Genomic DNA, 22,898 nt, shown 5'->3' on the forward strand with positions numbered 1-22,898 from the left:
GCCAGGAAACTATATATCAACGTATGATTTATTTCAAAATAAGTAACATAAAAAATAGTTATACAGGGCTGTCACAAAAAACATCCAGAAAATAAATAAATTTTATAAAGGCAAGTTTCTATAGTGAAAATCAAATTCGAATTTACAAAAAATGTACAAAAACTACGCGACTTTATGAAAAATAAAGTTTGTACAATCACTACTATAACATATACAGGGTGATGCGCGGACGCACTAAACAAACAACCAACTCGTGTTAAATCTTTTAAAAATCTATATAATACTGTTCTCCCAGACAAATATTACGCAGGATATCCATGTTTAAATCGAAAGGTCCATTTATATGTGAATGACACAGTCATATAAACACATGCAGAAAACTCCGTCGTTGCTAAGGATTATAAAAGTGATGCAAAAGATGCAAATATTTAGATGTTGTGCCACGTATTTACGATACACTATAATTATAGTAGAGTACTCTCATTTTTGTCTTTTTTCCAACGCAGACTGCTTTAACGTTAAAACTTAGCCGTCGATTATTTTAGACATAGTATATTGCTTGTCAATAGTCAGTCTATAAATTTTACAAGTATATTCCGTTCCGGAATGTTCGGGAGCGACGCTCAGGAACATTCTAGAAGTCCCCTAAAGCCTCTGAAATACTTAATAAACCTTAATACCCTCTTTACAGATTTACACTTACGAACTAAGTAAAATAAATAATAATTTTAACTTGAAATATACATCAGAGCGGTTTGAGTATCATTACAAGAGGACAACTTAAAAAGTAAATATCACGACGAAAAACGATCCCAATAAGAACGTTTTCAAGCTTAATAATGTCCACACTTAAAGATTTATCATCACCCTTATTCACCATGTCGAAAATAAATATTACTACTATATAATATAGCCTATTACATCTAGGTACGTAAATTTGCATGTAACAAAGCTGTCAGGTAGCAGTTGTGATGTAAATGGGACGTCACCGTAACGTCTAGGAACGACGTTACATTGACGTTACTTTAAGAGCATTTATAAGCATTCAGGAAATTTCTTTAAGTACACTCGATTATGTGGGGTTGTGACGACTCAATTACGCTGGGCCTGCTCTCTTTGGCTTGCAAATTCGGCCCAGTGTTCTGTATCAGCCCGGAAATGGGTCTACCGATCACTTGCTGTTGGTTGTGGATGTGGTCTAGTGTCGAGTGGTGCAGGAAAGAGTGGTCTTCGTGAGATTCACTTAAAGCTAGAATTCAAAATAAAACTGTAAACGTTAGGCCTAAAGAGGGGCCTTATTGGGTCTCACGATGGGAGGTAAAACATTCGCTCCCAGTAACCATTTCTATTGGTGGATATACCGGGTGAATTTCCTTATAAAGTTACAAAGTAATTACCCTAAGCCGGTTTAGGGTGACTTGATTAAACTTAACAGATATATTTGAGGCGTTTTAATAAAAATGGTTTAGAGGAGTGACCTTTTAGCATTAAAAAATCACCCCGCATGTTGTGATTTTCGAATTTGCCGCTCATTCGGCGAAATGAGCAATTCGCCATTTTGTCGCGAAAATTGCACTTTCCCTCTGTAACTTAAAGGTGTCAACTTACCAATGCTTCCATCAGTAGTGGCGTACTCGTAGTACCCACCATTCGGCACTGCACTCTCTTGCAACTCCTCCTCGATGTTATTCGGCCTGCAACTGGTGGTTTTCCAGTGCGTCCTCAACCCTGATGCGCTGATATAGTTTTTGCCGCACTCCTGGCAAATATACGGCCTCTCGTTGGTGTGCAGCCTCTTGTGCAATTTCAAGTGGACGAATTGCGTGAACTTGGCGGGACAAAAGTCGCACGCATACGGCTTTTGTCCGCTGTGCAGCCTCAGGTGCGTCTTAAGGTTGGAGGTGGAGGAGAAGCGCTTCTTGCAGATGCTGCACTCATGAGGACGCTCCCCTGTGTGCACCAAATGGTGCTTCTGAAGGTGGGCGAGTTGCGTGAAGGATTTCGTACACACGTTGCATTTGAAAGGACGTTCGCCGCTATGGGTGCGCAAATGCACCTGAAGACAAACAAAATGCGCTTTGAAATCAACCATTTTATGGCACTTGAGCGTGGAGAGCGCATTTAATAAAGCTCATTTTGCATTCACACGAAAGTCGAAGTGAGGTTTTTACTACGCCAGTCGAAATTACTTTGCCGCCCTCAGTGCGAAAAAGTCACTTTACTGCTGGAGGCGCTGCAAACCAGTCTGCCTCACACCTCAAATCAGCAGTAAAGGGGACTTCCCCGCACGCAATAGCAAACAAATAACTATGACACCTAGCGGGAAAACGCAAAGATATAGACCTACCTTTAAATTCGATAACTGTCCAAACGTCTTGCAGCACACGTTACATTCATAATGCATCTTCCCGTCCTTCTTCTTCAACGGGTACGGCAAACTGCGGTACCCCCGCGATGGTCCCCCTCCCGGACTGAGAGGATTGGAAACGATATTGATCTCCTCTTGTTTGCTATCAAACGGTACAATAGGGGTAAGTAGATGGTGTGAAGTGATAACCCTGTTGCCTGATGGGGGTACAATGACGTTCGAGGTGCCCCTCTCGGGTGTGTAGGAACCCGTTGGTGACGGAGTTCCACTGTGGTGCACTGGGGTGGTCATCGGAGATGCACAATACGTCGTATAATAAGCAGGTTGCATTTCTGGGGAGGTCATATACGACCCTTCAGGTTCAGCTGGTGCGGGGAATAGATCTAGATTTGGTGCTGCGGTACTCGAGTCCGGACTGCAAGGAGGCCTCGCTCCGTACCTGTGACTTTTCTTGTAAGAGTACGCCATCTCTGTGGGCGAGTTTGGAGGCGATTGCCTTTGATGGTCGTTATTATTGCTGTCAGTTCTATTGCCCAGCAAGATATTTTCCAAAATACTTGAAGATGGAGGAGAGTACCTTATGTGGTATCCCCCTCCATTAGGAACTTCCGACACTGCAGGCGCCAATTCAGGTACTACGTTATCATGCGGAGGGGACTCCTCGCTATCGCACGACTTGTACGTCTTGGAGATCTTGATCTTTACTTTCCGATACTCGTTTTTCAGCAATTCCGGAGTGGCCGGAGGTATCACGTCCGCCTCTTTCACTTCGGGCTTTTTGCTGAAGTCCAGGACGTAGTTACACTCACTATCAGTGTCGCTTGTGTCCTCTGGAGGTTGAAACCCGTCATCATGGTACCCATTGCTGTGGTACCCTTCATCCGACCGCACACTGCCTTCCGCTGCAGTCACGTGCTGGTCATAGTGGACGTCTTTGGGGGTGGGTGGCTCCGCCGTGGGAATGGGGAGGATTTCGGGGGATTGCTGAACCTGCTGACCTGTTTCGTTCGTGAGCAAAACAGTAGAGTTGCGGGTGCTGGTGGTACTTACGTATCCTCTGCAGCATCTGTTCCCCAGTCAACGGGTAGTTGAGCCTCTCTGCAAATTCCTTGCAGTACCACACCAATAATTCCTGATTGGGCAGGATGGGCTTTATGGTGTAGAAGTAGATGTTCATCTTGTACTGACAGGCGATCAAGTTCTGAGATTCGCTGGAATAGGCGGGGTTCACGTAGCGCATCCAGTTCGCTTTGGAAATGTCGTACCCGTCGATGTAGTAGAAGAGTTCATTATCTTTGTAGATCTGCAGAAAGTCGATCGTTTGACGGACCCTTTGACGATTGTTCTCGGAACTTACCCTCCAAAAATATTTACGGTTCGCTGAGGAGGGCACAGCGTCTTTGGCGTAGATTTCTCCCACGAGGGGGCCAAACCGGGTCCCTCGTGGGATGTATCCTGTGCTCCACACCCCTTGAGCCTGCGAACAAAGACATGAGCGTCATACACTTTCAGATTATAAGCAACAATTGTGCGTTAATAACAGTGGCGCGACACCGAACTGAGCGGCCGTATGTGCGCCACTGCCTGAAAATCCTATAAAGCGCTTAATACACAATGAGTCACTAGCGCATCACAATGTTTTTAGACCGGGCAATTTCTCGAAATTATTCACTTGCTGGTTTCACACCTTTTTGGTCCTTATTATCAACTTTAAATTGCGTCCAGCACGCCACTAATGCATACTTGGACGCTACTGATTGCTCTAAGATTTAGCAAGGCATGAAGCTACTTGGAAATTGTGGAGAACCCGCTACTTACATCTGACAGAGCATTCGAAGGCTTGAGCACCAAATTTCTTGGCAAAGTTGCTTCGGCCCTGTTGGGTACTTCCCTCTCGACCGGCAAATCAGGTACTATGTAAGTGGTGTGCAGCTCAAACTCCTCCTCACTGATGGTGCTCAGGTCCAGGCCATTCCTGGTGGTACCCAAAGCTTCATCCATTGTATCCTAATAAATCGTCCCCCAAAAAATTAAGTCTTAATGCGTACCCCCCTTCGTCGATTCTTACCCCAATCATATCTGACCAATTGGAGAGTACCTCACGGCATTTAAGACCTGGAACCAAAGACAATGTAAGGTAACAGCGTTGATAATAAGAAATTTGAAGAACGTTGAACCGAAGTGAGGCCTACTGGGTCGCCTAATCTGTAAACCGTTATTCGCGGACAGAATTCGCAGTCGGTCAGTGTCAATGAACTTGAAGAAGGTTCTTTAATGGTACCACGGATCGCTTTTGTCTTCGTGAGTTACTTGTAGTTTGGCTAGATGGCTCTAATTAAATTTAAGTTATCTAACCAGTTAGCGAAAAGTTGGGGGAATTATATGATTGGTGGTACCGTAATGCGATCTTAGGTAAAGCGAACTGACGGGTAATAGAGCCAACAAAGGGAGGAGGAGAAAGTTTCTTGGAAGTTGGTTATTGGGTCCTTGGAGGCATGAAAGTTGCTGAAAACCAACTAACATCATCCTGCAGATCCCGCTATCCCTCGAGAAGATTCGCGAGACAACATGGTTCGGGTTAGCTAACCAGAGTTTTACTCTCTACCTAACCCTGAGTTAAGACTCCATTAAAACTCCACTCTTTGAAACTAAGTCGTGTCCGGTTGATTATGCCGAGGGTTGAACTTAACCAGGACTTAGTTCTCCAGGCCTTATTTAAGAGAAATTCGCGAGCAAACTAATTCAGATCTTAATACAATCAGGGATGTCTTGAGAAGGATTTATGCAAACTTGAACTGCCAAGAATGGCTATCCAGAGGGTTAAGTTATATGAGAAATTACAGTTAATGTTGCTCCATCAGAAAGTTATCGACCAAGGAAGGTTAAAATTTAATTAGAACTTGATCTAGCCAGAGCTAGAGTTTACGGAGTAACGTTAGAGCGCGAGCATGCTTAGCTTCAACAGCCGAAATTGTACATCTAGAAGGTTAGCGTTAACCGGGTCGAGATAGTCTTGACTATGTCCAAGACGCAGTATCATGGATTTCCAGTGAAATCTTAGAATGAAAAAGGAGGATTTCTGGATTTAGCAGAGTTACAACACGCTATTACAGGGTAAAACTTGTAGGGGAGAGGCACGCCACTGATATCTCAGGGCCTACATAATTTTCCTCCATGATCACTTTCAGGTTTGAATAATCAAAAACAGATTCGTTGTCCGATTACCGAAAGGTCTTTGCCGGAGCGGCGAAATGGTAAATTTTCTTCTGTCAAAGTTATCAGGACGTCGACATACTGGCCCTTAGGCGACTTCATAGCTTGCGAGTCATTAATGGGGGCTTTCGACAAGTTTCCAGATCTGCAATTACCGAACCAGTGGTTCTACAAGGTTGTTCTGGGGCAGAAGTAAGCACGTCTGAGGATTTGCCCCATAAAAATAGCGAAAATTAAAGCTGGATTATATAAATGTACACGAGTTTCACTAGTTTAGTGGGATGGTTAAAAGGGTGGGGCTGGTTCTTGGCAGAGCTAAGCCCCCATATGCACCTTAAAGACGCCGAAAAATTGAGCTCAATTCTCTATTTCCCTTGGGAGCTATGGGCACCGCTCGCAGACAATCTGCTGAATTGAACACGCGTGAAACAGCCTAGAGATATCTGGCTTACCTAGGCATCTAAACCGGGAGATATTGATGACGATGACGATGATGATGATGATGACGATGATGACGATTAAGCTAATGTTGCAGAAATCCATGCATTTAAATTAGACAACCTTAAGGAGAGACGAGCACTCTTTATCTGTAGCTCTAAGAGACACCACTATCTATCCTGAAGGTTAAGCTTTGACCTGCTCCTCTGGCTAGCACTACACCTTTAAAGTTCCAAAAGGAACATCTATCGAGGCAGTTTAGGAGCCTCGGGAGGAGATTGCATGACATGTAGCCTCCGCAAACTTCTTTAGGTCACTTAGAACGCACAGCGATTAACGTAACCAGCACTTATCCGACACAGATATTTCTTGAAAAATTTACTTTAACCGGAGCCGCCGAAGTCTCAAACAGCCTTTCGACTCCAGCAATTCGTGCTCCTTGGTTCCCGCGGAAGTTATCCTCCGGATAACGTTGCCGGCGGGCTTAGGCTGGCGATTGTTTCTTCGATGGTTCAAGTGAGGCGAAAAAGATCTCTTCTCCCGAAAATGCCTCACCTAAGCCCTCCTTAGAGCGACGCGCTATCCGGATGGCTAGCCAAAGGCTTCTGAGGTTAAGTCCTAAGGTCACCACATCCGGGAGTTAGAAGCTGACCATGACCAGAGTCATCATGAGGAAATCGTGCGTTAATGCAGTCCACATCCACAATAGGCGACTTTAGCAATTATTTATTTAATTTTACTGCCGACTAATTTTAGTGCAAGGTTAAACTGCATATACGTGCACTTAACTCCTGACGTCACGCGTCCTCTATCGATCTTCGTCTATTGCAATTTATTCGCATCAACATTCATATTTTCAAATATCCACCACATTCAAGCGAACTATTCATTTGCACCAGCCCGGAATCACCCTGTATGATAATCCGCCTGAATATTGCAACGTCCAATTAACTAGGCTAGATCTAATAATAGTGCATTCGTTCACCTTGCCTTGAACTTGAACCTTCTCGCGTTCCCTAAGCAACCAACCAAGGAAAAACCACCAGGAACTGGGTTTACCTTCGAGGAAGGCTTCGGTGAGGTACACCACGTACATGGCTCGGCGGCTCCGAGCCTCACGGAGGCATCAGAGGGGCTTCTGAGGCTCAAAGGTCAAAGTTCAAACGCCTCCGCGAGCTCTAGGGGTTGGCACTGATGGGGAGACTTATTGGGTGCGATCGAGGGGACGAGCCGGAAGTGGTGGACCTCATGGTGCCGGTGTGGTGACTGCGGGGAGCGGGGCTGATGGCACTTGGGGGGAATGTGTTAGTGTGTCAAACGCGGGGAAGTTTAGCGGCGCCATTTTGGATTTTCACTTTCAGTGGTTATCGAACGGCGGAAACCCCCGCTAAGCCCCTCCGCCCCCGTTGGCATGCGAGGGGGGAGAGATTTTCCTCGAGCATTTTTTCCTTTTTGATTGGGTTAGATGGCGGTTTTCGGGTTAGCTGGTGCTTGTGGGGTTCCACAGGTGTTGCGGACACGCACGTGTGTGTGTGTGTGTGTGTGTGTGTGTGTGTGTTAGTGTGAAGACAAGCGATACGCACCTTCTCCTGCGTGAGTTACGCACCAGACACGCACAAGCGCACGGTCACAACGCACCGCGGGTCCGGTTTTTGCAATTTTTTCCGGGAAAGATTTTTAGAAAAATTGAAATCTGGGGAAATAGTGTAAGTGTGGCGTCCAAACACCGACCTAACTCAACACTAAACGGTTTGGACAGGCGTGCATCGCGAATGCACCGCTCGGCTACGTTCGTCGGTTTTCCTTGGCATAGAACTCTGATAACAGATTATTGCGCATCTAGCAAATGTTTATTTAAAATAGTTCTAGTTCGGAAAAAATTAATACGGAATGTTGCATATGCACTTTATGCACTTGACTTTGAGAATTGCTCGCCTTGACGATGAGCGGGTATTTTTGGCTCTTGGGTTAGGCCAAGCTCACTATAGTCGCCGCAGCCGCATAATTTTTCATTATGTAATTGTAGCTTTCCATTGCTTCGATAAATTGACGATCGAAGTGTCGGTTTCGGTGCATTCACAACGCAATAAACCGACCAGGAATTGACCTGCCCCAGGGCGAGCGGTGGTAGGTAGCGTGGTATTAGATAATGGGGGGCGATTATGTCTCGAAATAACCAATTGGCCCAAGAGTCGTAAAAAAAGCGGGTTCAACCTTGCCAGGTTTCAATTTTTGGAGGGAATTGGGTGTTGTTGCCAAAATGCATTCCGCGTGGTATCCATGGGGGAATTATCCAGGTCTCCGTGTACTCCAGCTGCACTCGGGCGAAACTTGACCATGTCCAGGAACCGGGATGTCACACCGTGAGCAGCGAGCGATTTCGCAACTTGTACAGTGGGAACCATTGCGTGGTGTCTCCCCGGACACCGTTTTTTGATCGGGCAACGAAGAGCCCCAGCGCCGATGGGAAATCACTCGAGCCAATCAGGAGTTGAAGAACGAAGAATGGCATATGTCAGAAGCCAGGAGGTTCTCAGAAAGCGCCAGAAAACGCTTAAAGATATAGGCAAAAATGTCGTAGAGAGACCTCGACATGACGTTCCACATCCGTTGTTTTGAGACCTACTTTTGACGCAAGCGCAACCTTTCAGTCTTCCGCAAATATATCTTCCTCTTTCCTCTCACTAGCGCAAGTTATACCATTTCCGGCTAACTCGGGCAAACGCAAAAAGTCACAGTATGACGTTAAAATAACGTCAATTTTAACCACGTCCCGCTGACGTGGATTTTGAGGCGTAATTCTGATGCAGTCAATTTTTTGAGAATCCATGAGCGCGATGGTTGGTTGGAATTTGCAGTGTCTGCAATTAGATTCTTGAGCAGTCAGACACGAACTCAAGAGAAATTTCAAAAACATTTTGAGGAAAACTCTTTAGCATTTTTCTGCGTCGGTAATTTAGGGCTAATTAGTTGAAAAAGTCATGGAAAAACAATCACGAAACTCATATATTAATTCTTGATTAATACCTTAAATCTCTAATGCGAAAAGAATTTATTGGGACCTCTGAATGCTTAGTCTGCAACGATCTAAACAATTTGTCCGAGCGACTTTTGTATAAATTTCGCACGTTTCTCACCCTGCAGTACTGCCAAAACTGAAATTTGATGAGTTACCCGAACTGCCCCAAAGGGAACTTATTTCGCAGCTGGTTAACGCTAATAGCAACCACAGGAGCTCCGCTTCCATGTGGAAATAGAACAGGGGACCAACAACAAGCCTCCTTTCCATGTTAGCAGGAACTTGGTGTACTTGTTTCCATGTTCACAAGAAACGCAGAACTTAAGAAGATTTCGATAATTAGGACAAAGTTCAACACAGCGCTCGGCAAATTTAAGAAAATGGCCGACTTGCAGCTCAAAGGGTCCGACTTCGAACTCAAAATGGCCGATTTTTTACAACTATCGTTGTTTCAATATGACGTTTAAAATGTCAAGAAATAACATTTTGGCGGCCATTTTTAGACCTTTCGGGCCGCGAAAGAACCCCACAGAAAATGGGAAATTTCCAAGCGGTGCAGGGATACATATTCAATTTTTCCAAATATCCGATGTAGATATTAGCTGCTTTTTGGATTTTAAAGCAACTTCATCTGAAGCGAAAAAACTCGATTGAGGTCCAAAAGAGGATGTATCCTCGATGAGTAATCAACGCGGAAACATAGAAGAAAATCAAAGAAACTTCCCAAAGTTTACACACTAAAATCGAAAAGTAATAGAAATAAAAGCAACGAACATCGAAACTAAAATTGCGGTCAACGAAGAACTAAACGGGGGACAAATCACATCCAAAAAAATCAATAAATATTAATTAAGCACTACAAAATGGCCGACTTTTTATATGATATGTCTCGGTTTCATTGTGACGTCTATAACTTGTCAACCCTTAATTCAAGGTTCCAAGATGCTGTCATGGATGTGGCTGGATCGAAACATACATTTTTGGGATTATCAAGATTCTCCTATCTAACTCTGATTGAGTTGTTATGTAAGTCCCAATGCAAAAGAACACATTTTTCAGTTGAATTGCTGCAATTTTGTATCTGGAAAGCCTAGGCTGCATATCCAGAACTAACGGAGCAGCCGGGGCCGTTGAACTCGCATCGATTTCCCCTAGTTTCACTTTTATTCGGTTTCGCAGGGCAGGGTTTAAAGCCCTGGACCATAAGAAAAATCTCCCATTGAGCACACCCAACTGGACCCATGTTAAATACCAACATTTCCCCAATATCTGGACCTAAATTTGGGCCGAATTGCCTTTCGATTTTTGCGAAAACGGGAAGATTTTCACACGGGATTGTCATCAGGATAACGACCCTGGATTAAACAAATTGTTACGAAAAGTGGAAGTTGGTTCTGGATGGAAAAAACGAAAATACTGCCGGAAATCGATCTGGAATACACGCCGGTTACCATGGAAAGTGTTAAGCAGGTCGTGGAGGGCAAATTCAGGGTCGTTCACCCCCAGAAATGTTGCCTTAGGTCGTCCAATCGGGTGCATCCATAAATTCACTTTTATGGAAAACCAGGTCTGGATTCGGGCATGTGAGGCCACGTCGTAGTACTTTAAAACCAAAAAAAAATTAGGAGAAATCATAAGTAGATTTGTTTGAGCATTGGGAGAATGTCATCGAGGCCTTAGGATGACACTACTTCGCTATCAATAGCGAGTATCATATTTCCTGTGGTTCCCCTAATTAGCGAGTTTCGCACATTAAAATGTATTAGTGTTATTCGTGACTTGGTACAAAGATACGCTGCTCCCAAAAGGGCCTTGTATATGCTGGATTTGCCAGAAATGACCCTGTACCTGGGCTGTATGTGTTTCTCTTTAAGGTGGTACCACTTCAAAATGAAAGTTGAGCATTACATTCCCTGTGGTACTACCAGTTGCACTGCACATGGTATTGACTATTCGTACTTCACATGGTACCATTTTGTCGAAAACGAAGTGTCACCTCGAAGTCTATCTCAAAAAATAAAACTGTTACAATTTTCTTCTCAAAACTCGTTGGGTCCTCATGTTTTTTTTTTGCATCGGTCAGTTCGAAATTAATCGAAAACGAGGTGTTACCGCAGGAGTTTGCTTCGCAAATTAAAAGAGGTTGTGATTTTTTAATATTGTTTCGATTTGCAGCAGTCTCGAAACTCGTCGGACTTGCATGAAAACTGATATTCCCAACCGATTGGTCAGGTGCACGCTGCATCGCTCTGAGTACCTCAACCGGTGAAACAGCTACATTTTGGATTTTGGAAACTCGTTAGAAATAGGTGAAAACTGACTGCCAAATGCACGTCCAGTATCAATGCTGGGCGGAAACGAGATGCAACTGCAGGGATGCATCTCAAAAATGCAGGAATTACAATTTTCTAAAGCATATCATGACTTATGTCGATCTCGAAACTCGCTGGACTTGCATTAAATCTGAGACGTCCAACGCACTGCCCTCAAGAATCCTCCGATTGATCCTATATGTGAACTGCGGGTACCTCCCTGTGCGTTTGCCGCAATTAACCCTGAACGCGGCATTGCCTCTTGGCACTTTGCATGGTACCATCTCTGAGGTTTGTCGACGACAACTTCGAACGTTTCAAAAAAATCAACAAACCAAAAATGTCCCTTATTCAGAAACTCTTGGCCCACATTAACTTGAACTGGGACCGTTATTAGGCGACGGAGGTGTCTCAGATTAATGCGTTTAGTGATACTTTAACCCTCCCGGACAGCACGGCGCTTCGTAAACTCGAAAAATATTTCTCAGGTACTTCAGGTACCTCCCCTTAATGGTAACCGTTAAAAGGGGAACGTTTCAAGAGTTCTTTATAGCGCTTCAAATGGTTTATTGGGCAGAGACCATTGCGGATCTCAGCCGCATCAAAAGGTCAGAGTGGTACCGCTAACGGCTGGTCAAGGTACCACCTGAACTAGTTAGTTGTTGCGCCTAATTCGTTTTAAGCTAGGAAGCGTATGACGAAGGTCTTTTGGGTGTTGGTTGACTCTCCGCTGTGGACCGCGAAGGTCGGCCAAAAAGTCACGTTGAGAAGTGAATTTCGGCAGTGCGCATAAACAGCTTTTCCCTGGTCTCTCAGCGCTAAAAGCAAAAGCAAAAGTCCTCAAATCAACCGAAGGACTGTTCGCAATGATAAATCCAGTTACAAAACTGCAACTTTGTGCTATTTATCGATGACATGACCGTGTAAAATTAAACTGCACCGGCCCACATATGAAAACAGTCTCGCACTATAATTTTAACCTTTGGCAATTATTCAAAAGTTTAAAGTTTCTCAAGTGCAAAAAAACTTAAACTATTTTAAGATGCGCCGATGACTAAGCAATATGCAGCACCGCTCTGTTTTCACTCTCCTCCAAATAGAAACTTCTCTACGAATTTAACCCCCTTTTGTGGTGTCGGAAGGCACGCCACTGCCGTCACCACTTCGGTCCGAATGACTTAAATCAGGACAAGTCGACGGCCAATGAGCTTTCGCGCTAGTATGCAACGATTACGCCTGTTGGCCTTTTGACCTACAAACGTAGTAAGTGGTAATGACCTACACATTGATCTTCCTTTTCTAACAGTATTAGATCTGCAAGGTTATTGGCCGACGTTGGTTAAGTAAAACCATGTTTCGTGCTCACATCGTGAAGAAATGGACCAGGAAAAACGTCACGACGGTCTGACGATCTTCGGGACTCTTGGCCGCTTGGAAAGTGAATTTTTTGTGGAAATCCTTCGAAAGAGAGGGAAATCTTCGTCGTTTGGCCTCATCGGGCGCTCCTCAAACCAGCCGAGGTCTGGCCTCGAAAAACTCGTGCAGGGAAATCCCACGCAGGAATTTTCCAGGTACTTCAACGATAATGGCACCACTCGAATCATAGGTAGTACCCAAAGAGGTAGGTAACGCTAATTCGCTGGCAAATGTAATACTTCTCGTTCTTTCCGGCGTCGTCGGGGCCTTTCTTTTGCTTAGTAGGACAGTGGGGCAGGTTCACTGAACTCGCAAGTTCAATGTCTTGTAAATGTTATATTCTTACTATCACACACAGGCGAAACGATTATTATTATTTTCGAGACGATTATTATAATCGGGTTAAGTTTGCGTTAATTGCCCCATCATCGAACATCTACGGAAATCGATCGGTGCGCCTGGATCGGTGAATTTTCGTTCAACTTGACCCCTTCGACTGGGACGAGTGGGATGGTGCAGGCCTAAATTCAACTCAAACAGGCACAGAGGTGAAGCAGTCGTACTTAGGCCAAATTTAACGACTTCGATGGATTGCCGAGGCCCGAGTTAAGCGAAACGAGTAGTCGCAGGACAGGCCTACTTCAAGAAATGCGCCAACTAGGAGCTCGTTAAACTTAGTGGAAAAATGGCATTTCCAGGAATTTGACGAGGTCTAAGTTAGTCGAAAACGGGTTTTTCAAGTGTCGGAGCCACTTGCGCCGTTCTTGAAACTCGTTGGACTTGGATGGAAAACGATATCCCCAACGCACTGGCAAGGTTCAGATTAGTCGGAAACGAGGTGCGACTACAGGGGCGTAACTCGGCAAATACAGGAGTTATGGTTTTTTTTCTGTATGTCACGGACCCATGTCGATTTCGAAACTCGTTGAACCTACGCCAAATCCGACATTGTCAGTGCATTGGCGGGGTTCAGATTAGTCGGAAACGAGGTGCGACTACAGGGGCGTAACTCGGCAAATACAGGAGTTATGGTTTTTTTTCTGTATGTCACGGACTCATGTCGATTTCGAAACTCGTTGAACCTACGCCAAATCCGACATTGTCAGTGCATTGGCGGGGTTCAGATTAGTCGGAAACGAGGTGCGACTACAGGGATGCGTCTCGACAAATACAGGAGTTGCGCTGTTTTTTTAGTGCATCAATATATGTCGATCTCGGAACTCGTTGGACTCGCACGAAATCTAGCACTTCCGATGCATTGGCGGGGTTCAGATTGGTCGGAGACGAAGGGTGACTACAGGGGCGGAACTCGACAAATACATGACTTATAGTTTTTTTTTAGTGTGTCACGACCCATATCGATTTCGAAACTCGTTGAGCTTAGGCCAAATCCGACAATTTCAATGCATTGGCGGGGTCCAGATTGGTCGGAAACGAGAGGCGACTACAGGGACGTGTCTGGACAAACACAAAAGTTCCGATTTTTTTAGCAGTTCACGATTTGTGTCAATCTCGGAACTCGTTGGACTTTCGCTAAATCTGGCATTTCCAACGCATTCGCAAGGTGTAAATCGTTTCCAAACGAGGTGCAGCTACAGGGGTGTATCTCAAAAAATGAACGAGCTATAATTTTTTTGCACCTCAGTGGCGTACACCGCGCCATTAACGCAACATACCTCCATTCGAAACGGATAATAAAATATCTCTTCAGTGAAGTCATTAGGCCTTAAAGATGGCCAGTTCATTAATTTACAAGCCGACGAATAGTTTTCGATATGACCTCAAAAACCATCGCCAGTACGTCGTTTCTCAAATATGACGTCAAAACTGACAACTCAGACAACGTTTGCATTGGCGCAGGCAGCGCTAATTTATGCGACTTTTTATATTCGAGTATAAAAAAGTAATTATGATTACAACACTGACTACAAGCATCTCGAATGTGGCTGAGGTTGCGTCAAAATTGACCTCACGATTGAGCTTACATGGACCATATTGGTCGAAAATGAGGTGCTACAACATGAACCCATCTGCGTCACTAGAGAAGTTACAAATGATACCTGGTACTACTCCAAAAATGTAAAGTAGTTCGAGGTTTGTTTTAAAAGTGGATAGATGATAATGTCTCCCGTTGCAACGTCATCTTGACAAATATCCACTGGTGGTACCACTAAAAAAAAATGGTACCATCATCGAAAAGTTTTTCTAGAAGCAATAAATGAGCTGTCTTTCTTGTCATTGGCTGCTAAAGTAATAAGGACGCTGATTACAGAGGCGTCCTAACGGTACCCTCAAGGTACCATTTGATGCTGAAGCCCGAATCCACCGGAAATTGTTATTATTATGACAAAAAATCCAGTTCCCCGTTAGAAACCCTTAACAAAAAACCAAACGTTCTAAGCCTATGAAACCCCTCATTACCCCAAATCACGTACCACCTGTAGCCACATATGTATATAGCCCAGATGCATCTGCTTAGAGAACCAATAAAAGACCCTTTTGGACATTTACAGTTAGAAATTAAAAAAAAAAAAGATTTAAGGGTCGCTCATTTTTCCGTTTTAAAGCAGTACCAGCGACGGTACCCACGGCCGTTTCTCTACCTGCGAGCAGGTAAAAGAAGAAATTTTAAAGCTCAGAAAAAAGGGGTATCGGAACCCAGAAGCTCTAAATCACGGGGGAACGGTATTTCTAATTTTTGTGGTACCGTTATGTAATATTTTCAAAATAGGCTGTGCTTTTATTGACCAGCACTAATCAGGGTTCCTCTCTTGAAACCCATGCGGTATGAAAAATCGACGGTACTCTTTCATGGAACAACAAAGAGGGCAGTACCATGGAGAGCTGTATTTTTCAGAACCATTGTTAGGAGCCTAACAAAAAGTAAGTTGATGAATGCTCCTTCTTTGTGGTCGATCAGACGATTGGTGGTACTTACGCGCAGGTACCAGTAGCACAGCTGACCTACCGTGAAGGATAAAGATCACCGACCGATAACCGTGATAAATTTACGTGTCTTTAAAAGTCAAAGTGGCGATTGATGCGCCAATTTGGGGACAGGTACTCATGTTCGTACCTTGGCGGTACCGTTTGAGGCAATGTTTACCAAAAATGATAATTTGCAAAAGCAATTTATTCAATGTGACTCATATTCTATACCACTTTCGGTGGTACCCGAGTGGTACCTCTAGGTGTCTGTTCGGTCATACTTTATGCGGAATAAATATAAAGAATAAAACAACGTAAAGCGAAGATTGGCATGAAGCGAGTTCTTGTAGGTGGTGCTGATAGCAGGTACCTATAGGCGAAGCGAATACTTACCTCGGTTAAAAATAATCCTAACACAAATTGAGCGATATCCAAGATACCATGTTAGTTTTTTGGCACTACTAGCACTTGGTACTACCAAGGAACTGGGAGTTTTTCAGTCTTCAACTTAGCCACTAGTCAGTCTTCGAGTACCAGTCACGTCATACCGGTACCATTTTTTTCGAGCGGAATACAGAAAATAAACACGAAAGGTCTTCGTACGTTGGTACTATCTATCCTTGAGAACGAACCATCATTGACTGTGGTAAACTTGACCGTGGCGGTAGCGAGTCAGCGCCATCCAAGGTGCAAGAGCGAAGCTCGCCTAACGGGAACCCAGAGGTTAAAGACCTTCAAAAAGCTATCGGTACCGCGTCTTGGTACTCGCTGGGTATCAGGAAGTGGATTTTATTTTATGTAGTAATAATATCGAAAAGAAAATTACGTTTTGGGCGATCGTTAAGTAACCACGATGGTGCCCAGAAAAGAGAGAGAGAATTTGGCAGTGCCATGAGAGGAATGTGACCATGCCTGCGACTACTGGGTGTTTTTTTTGGTACTGCTAAAAGATTTAAGCGTTTGGATGATATTGGTATCACTTTGCGGCTAAATCAATGTTAGTACTGGTGGTACCTATGAGTACTGCCCGTCCGAAACTGCGAAATTTAAATTTAAGGGTTAAATTTATCATCTATCGCGCGCATGGCTCTATAATGGTCCTTATTGTCAGAGCGGTACCGCCGTAAGGAGTAAAAATTCTTCGATTAATTAACGAACGTGGTGATGCGTGTGCCTCTGAAGATAATAGTTTCGACGATGCCAGTCTTGCAAGTGCCACTTTGATGAACCCAATAGGACCAGCCAATTCAATACTCGTAATTTCTATATTGTGTCTTTTCGATGAATTGGCAATATTAACGTGAAAGCGGTACCATATTTTCAATGTGGTGCCATCTTAAGAATATAAAATTTTTGGTTCAATTAAACACCTTAAGATATCTGCGAATTGAGGCCCCTACAGTGGTTATCTCCGAAGAGCAATTATTGCTCAGGTGGTACCGCATCTAGTAACTCCCCTTCGATTAAAATATGGGTGGTACCGTCCCAGGTGCTGGTGGTACAGCCTACTTGAATACCCATTTTTCCATATTATATGTTTTCCGACCTTGATGGACAACATTATGGTGCCACCTGAAAGTGGTACCTCATTGTCAGCGTGGTATTACTCTAAGAATCTCCTTTCTCTTCGAATAAATTAACAAAAGGGCTCTGAAAATTTATGTATCGCTGTTAGGTACCACCCTATGGCACCACTTAATTCGAGACTAACAATTTCTGTATTCTGTGCTGTTTCGGCTTTTACTTCTTGAGGTCGTTCATTTAGCCAGCTTTAGTGCAAATCAAAGTGTCCCTTGTCGGGTTTTCTTAAGAATTAAGAACTGCTGAGTTGGTACCGCACCTAGCTGGTACTTCAAGTGCTTAATTACTGACTGAACTCTCCGCTAATTTCTTCCAAAGAAAGCACACGTTTATTAGCATTCAGACTCTGTTCCAAGACCGATAAAACGCGAACAGCCAAGATTCTTTCGATGCCCCGGTACCATCATCTGCTAGGTCATTGGTTTACATTCGCCAATTCCGCACAGCAATCGAGAGAGAGACTTACGGGCCTCGATGCGAGCGCGACAAGGACGGAAAGCGGGTTGACGAACTCTTGGTCTGTCTAACTGTAATACGTTGCATAAGAGATCTTCCCGTTAGTAAGCGATACAACTTTCATTCAAGGCCCGCGTACTGTTGTTTGCAATTTGAACTCGATTTCAAGAAGAAATGGCCGAGGTGACATGCCAGTGCGGGTACCTCTGGTACTATCTTTATCTAGCTTGTAGCTACGCGCGTAGGCGTCCTGCTACTTCTTACATGGAAAACTTCGGAGTATTGTAGTCGCAGACCCTGAGGATGGGAGAAGCAAAAGCGAAACTTGGGCAGCTACCCTCCTCGTAAGGATTCGGGGCGTGTGCACGCGTTGTCACGCAACAGAAGGGGGGGCTCAGTGCTGCACTCCATTTAATGCGATTTTTTAAATTTCGTAATTTTTAGTAGGAAAGAGGCATTTCATCGAAATTTGCACGTTTCGGTCATTAAGTCAATACCCTGTGGACGTGTTTCCGCCCTGAAATTTCATCAGCAAACCCGTAACTACAGTACCACAGAAGGGAGAGACTTCAAGAATCGGTCGAATTTTCCATTTAATTAGGGTTTCAAAATCTCGTAAAATTCATCAGGAATGAGGCATTTTCTCGAAGTTTTCAATATTTGGTCGTTAAGTCAATGCTGTGTAGATGTGTTCTAAGTTCTAAAGTTTCTTCCATGAATCCATAAGTACAGCGCTACGGGAGGGAGAGACTTCAAGAATCGAAGCAACCCTCCGTTCAAGTAGATTCTCAAAATCTGGTAATATTTATTAGAAATTATGTATTTTCTTGAAGTTGGTATGGTTTGGTCATTAAATCAAGACTGTGTACATGTGCGTTTTCCCAGAAATTTTATCCACGCACCCATATCTACAGCACTACAGAAGGGACAGACTTCAAGAACCAGTCCAACTTTCCATTTAATGAAATTTTTCGTTAAAAATGAGATACTTCTTTGAAGTCTATGTAGTCCGATACTTAGAATAAATCTGTGCCGATGTGGTTTCCGACTAAATTTAGTCCAAAAACTACCATTTGTAGCGCTACAGATCAGAGAGACTTCGAGGAGTACTGTGGAACAGACTTGGGAAATATCAATTCTTCCTTATCACAAAACGCCACAGGAGGTATCCGATCCTCAAATTCAAATGGGACCAGACTGGTTTATCTTGTGGATGTGAGGGGGGGGGGGAGGGGCTGGTGGCCTCTTGGAGTAGGTACCTAACTGTTAATGCCAGAAAACGCTCGTTTTCTGCGTTTACCTTCGTTCGAAATAAATAAGGTTATACATGATAAATACCGCTGGGTTACTCGCGTTCGTTGTCCCACTCACCTGAACTGCAACCGGCCAAGAAAAAGTGTATTCGCTAGAATTGGACGCAAACACGCACGGCAATGAACTTTACCGATTCTATTAGATCGAATTAGACGAGTTCGTGAAGTACTGTTTCTGGGTTACGTAAAGACAGTTCAGGGTCTCACCACCCACTTAATTAAACAACTTCAACTATTACATTCTACAGGATCAACAACAAACCCCTTGCTTCCAGTCGGCCCACTGCTGGATTCACTCCTCCAGACACCCTAAACAACCCATGCTGTACTATCAGCCAATGGGTGGATAGATGCCCCTTCACCTTGCAAATCTTCTGCAACATGTTCAACTCCTCAATGCTGGCATGCCCTCAGGCAGATCTCTCCCAGATTTTATAATTCCAAGACACCCGTGTTAAGTCCTAATGAATAATCTTCTTTGCAAAAAGGGTCGGATACCTCTTTGCAAATCCTCTTAATTGAGCTACATGCAGCTTTGTGTATAGGCCGGTGCGTTTATCCATGACAATCAAAATCTCACTGCCAAAACTTGGATGTTTTGAGACCATGACGTTATCATCGATTAAGATCCTTTCATCTTCCTTATAGAATAATTAAGACATTTTTACACCCTTGGAAGGTCTGCAACTATCCCATCTTCGTCTCACTCCCACCGCGTGCAGCATTCATCTTCCTCAAGCTCATTTCCTGCACATCAGCACAGTTTGGTGTCGAAATTGAAAGATTTCCCTCAAATTCATTATTATTTCTCAATTAATGCGGATGGAAGGTAGATATTTGATTCATTCTTGATAATATGGCAAAAGTTATTACAGTTGTTTACGCGTATTAAAGAAAACTGGGCCAAATTCGTCAGGAATTTTAATTTTAAGAATTTCTTTACGTCGTTTAATGTCATGTGTTTCTATAAAATACTTGAAGTTAATGTTTATCCCTAAATAACGATGAATCTAAATTCAAGTGTTTTTATAATCAATGATAATTGTATAGCTCTTGTGTTTAAGACAAGCAAAGAGTTTCGGCTACAGTCCTTCCATGAAATTTGACTTCGATATGGTTCTATCTTTGTTTACCATATGTTTACAACAAAGAGACATCTATCTCGAATTAGTCATATTAATTGTTTTCATTGTGATACGTATTTCAATTGGCGTTGTCAATGCCATTGTGTCAGGAATTACAACATGGCGGTGTTTTCGATTCTCTTCTAAAAAATCAAATTTTTAAAAAAAGTTTTATCTGAATTTGTGGCCCCAATGGCAAACAGAATAATAGTCAAAGCATGTTTTGCTAAAAATGGTAAGTATAGGCTATCAACGAGTAACCTTTTTAATCATTGATACTGCGTTTTGCACTTGCAAATTTGGTTTGTAAATTACATAATTGATATGTTCAATGAAAGCATATTTTACGCTGAAATTTACTGCATTCGCCATTAATTAATGCCTGCATTGCCTTGCTATATATATGCCCTACATTGTGTGTTTTGTTCCAAGTTTCTCCCACAACTGTCCTCAGCCTTCGGTCCCTATCATCGGGACCACCCCCAGGCACCCCACCACCCCAAACCAGAACCAAATTCGGCGCTCTAGCTGATGAAGATAGAGTCTTTACTAATCTATATGGGACACATGACTGGCGGCTCAAGGGAGCCATGAAAAGGGGTGATTGGTACAAGACCAAGGAAATTCTCCTGAAGGGTGCTGATTGGATTGTCAGTATGTGACCATTTACTTTAACCTTGAAACAACAGTGAAAAAAGCAACATTGCAGATGAGGTAAAAACCTCAGGTCTTAGAGGTCGAGGTGGAGCAGGATTTCCAACTGGTATGAAATGGTCATTTATGAACAGACCTGGAGATGGTAGGCCAAAGTATTTGGTGGTAAATGCTGATGAAGGAGAACCAGGAACTTGTAAAGATAGGGAAATCATGAGGCATGATCCACATAAACTTGTAGAGGGTTGTTTGATTGCTGGGAGAGCTATAGGAGCCAAGGCTGCTTATATTTATATTAGAGGAGAATTTTATAATGAAGCTTCCAATATGCAGGTGGCCATTGCAGAGGTAAATTCAGATTTTTGGACAGATTCAAAAAAGATAATCTTAATAATGAAATGTATTGCAAATAATTTGTTTTTCATGTCTTTCTGCAGGCCTACCAAGCAGGCTTTCTCGGCAAAAATGCTTGTGGTTCCGGTTATGATTTTGATGTTTTCATGCACCGTGGCGCTGGAGCATACATTTGTGGTGAAGAAACTGCACTTATTGAGTCAATTGAAGGCAAGCAAGGAAAACCTCGACTAAAGCCGCCATTCCCTGCAGATGTGGGAGTTTTTGGCTGCCCAACTACAGTTAATAATGTCGAAACTATCGCTGTATCACCAGTGAGTGTCTGGACAGCAATTAGGATTGTATTAACATGAAAATTTCATCAGCAAAATTTTAGACTATTTGTCGGAGGAGTGGGGCCTGGTTCGCATCTTTTGGTCGAACTAGAAATTCAGGAACAAAATTATTTAACATTTCTGGGCATGTAAATAGACCTTGCACTGTTGAGGAGGAAATGAGCATCCCCTTAAAGGAGCTCATTGAAGTTCACGCAGGGGGCATTCAAGGGGGCTGGGATAATTTGCTGGCAATAATCCCTGGAGGATCCTCCACCCCTTTGATTCCTAAAAAGTAGATTAATTGTCTAATAATTAGATTTTTACAGGTTAATGTTTGAATTTTGCAGAGTTTGTGAAGATGTTCTCATGGACTTTGATGGTCTGGTGGCGGCCCAAACCAGCTTAGGTACTGCTGCTATTATTGTGATGAATAAACAAACTGATGTGGTGAAAGCTATTGCTCGACTTCTTATGTTTTACAAGCATGAGTCCTGTGGACAGTGCACGCCGTGCAGAGAGGGTAAACAGCGTTTTGAAGACATCGAAAAATAAATTTCTACGACCATGTAAAAAAAGAGAGTTTTAGTCGTACGTTACCCTAACCGGAAAGAGGAAATCACGTTCACTTACGCCTCTAGAGATAGAATTTCATAAAAATATTTGAATTCAGCTAGTTATTTTTGAATGTTGCTGGAAATATTGTAAAGATTTAAACCCGGTATGCGTGGTCGTAGAAAAAAATAGTGTTTTACTCATCTAAAATCATTTTCTATCATCTAAGGACATTACTACAAACTGTTCTTTCATTGGGAAAAAATTATGTTTTTCCCATTCGTTAAACAACGTCCTATTAAACAAGTGGAATTTCAGGTGTCCATTGGATGAACAAAATAATCCACCGATTCGTGGATGGTAATGGAAAACCTGAGGAAATCGACATGTTATGGGAAATCAGCAAACAGGTGGAAGGGCACTCGATCTGCGCCTTGGCCGATGGCGCAGCTTGGCCTATACAGGGCCTGATCAGGCATTTTAGGCCCGAGTTGGAAGAGCGGATGCGGGAATTTAACGAATCTAGACAGCAGCGGCGCGCATCAGTTTAAAACGCAAATAAGCTGAGACGTGAAATTGTATATATCGTGAAAACATATATCGGGTCTTGTTTTATTATTTTGCTTATAAAGAGGCATTGAGAATAAACACAGAGACCTTGTAAATGTTTATAATTTAATGGCGTTTTTGCCGCTTATGAACGGCAAGTTGAATCTGTTAAGGAATAAAAAGTTCTCCAAGGAATTTTTGCTTGTTAAAACAAATAATTTTGCCCTATATACATAGATCCATCCACACACATTTCTCAAGAAAGTCTATTTTTGAGCTTGAAACGCCCTTCATCTGGACGCGT

The 22,898-nt window shown here is 43.2% G+C and overlaps 2 protein-coding genes across 5 annotated transcripts; one reads left to right on the forward strand and one right to left on the reverse strand.

Annotated features, from left to right (window-relative positions):
* Positions 1-10: 10 nt before the first annotated feature.
* Positions 11-16,350, reverse strand: Blimp-1 (PR domain zinc finger protein 1). 4 transcript variants are annotated; one of them, XM_066287098.1, is made up of 8 exons: positions 7,079-7,572; positions 4,437-4,483; positions 4,187-4,375; positions 3,726-3,845; positions 3,419-3,671; positions 2,348-3,366; positions 1,609-2,056; positions 11-1,249 (listed from the first exon to the last, which is right to left on the reverse strand). In XM_066287098.1, exons 1-8 carry the CDS (start codon positions 7,113-7,115, stop codon positions 1,059-1,061), a joined length of 2,304 nt encoding a protein of 767 aa, XP_066143195.1. In that variant the 5' UTR covers positions 7,116-7,572; the 3' UTR covers positions 11-1,058. The 4 variants fall into 4 exon arrangements, with proteins under 4 accessions (XP_066143195.1, XP_066143196.1, XP_066143197.1 ...); XM_066287099.1 differs by lacking the exon at positions 7,079-7,572 and adding an exon at positions 16,088-16,350 and having other exon boundaries at positions 3,419-3,845; XM_066287100.1 differs by lacking the exon at positions 7,079-7,572 and adding an exon at positions 7,603-7,801 and having other exon boundaries at positions 3,419-3,845.
* Positions 16,351-20,245: 3,895 nt separating this feature from the next.
* Positions 20,246-22,789, forward strand: ND-51 (NADH dehydrogenase (ubiquinone) 51 kDa subunit). The gene is made up of 7 exons (XM_066287248.1): positions 20,246-20,403; positions 20,601-20,822; positions 20,878-21,170; positions 21,260-21,490; positions 21,553-21,785; positions 21,841-22,013; positions 22,364-22,789. Exons 1-7 carry the CDS (start codon positions 20,361-20,363, stop codon positions 22,594-22,596), a joined length of 1,428 nt encoding a protein of 475 aa, XP_066143345.1. The 5' UTR covers positions 20,246-20,360; the 3' UTR covers positions 22,597-22,789.
* Positions 22,790-22,898: the final 109 nt, after the last annotated feature.

Source organism: Euwallacea fornicatus, chromosome 11, assembly GCF_040115645.1.
Source record: "Euwallacea fornicatus isolate EFF26 chromosome 11, ASM4011564v1, whole genome shotgun sequence".
NCBI classification, from domain to species: Eukaryota; Metazoa; Arthropoda; class Insecta; order Coleoptera; family Curculionidae; genus Euwallacea; species Euwallacea fornicatus.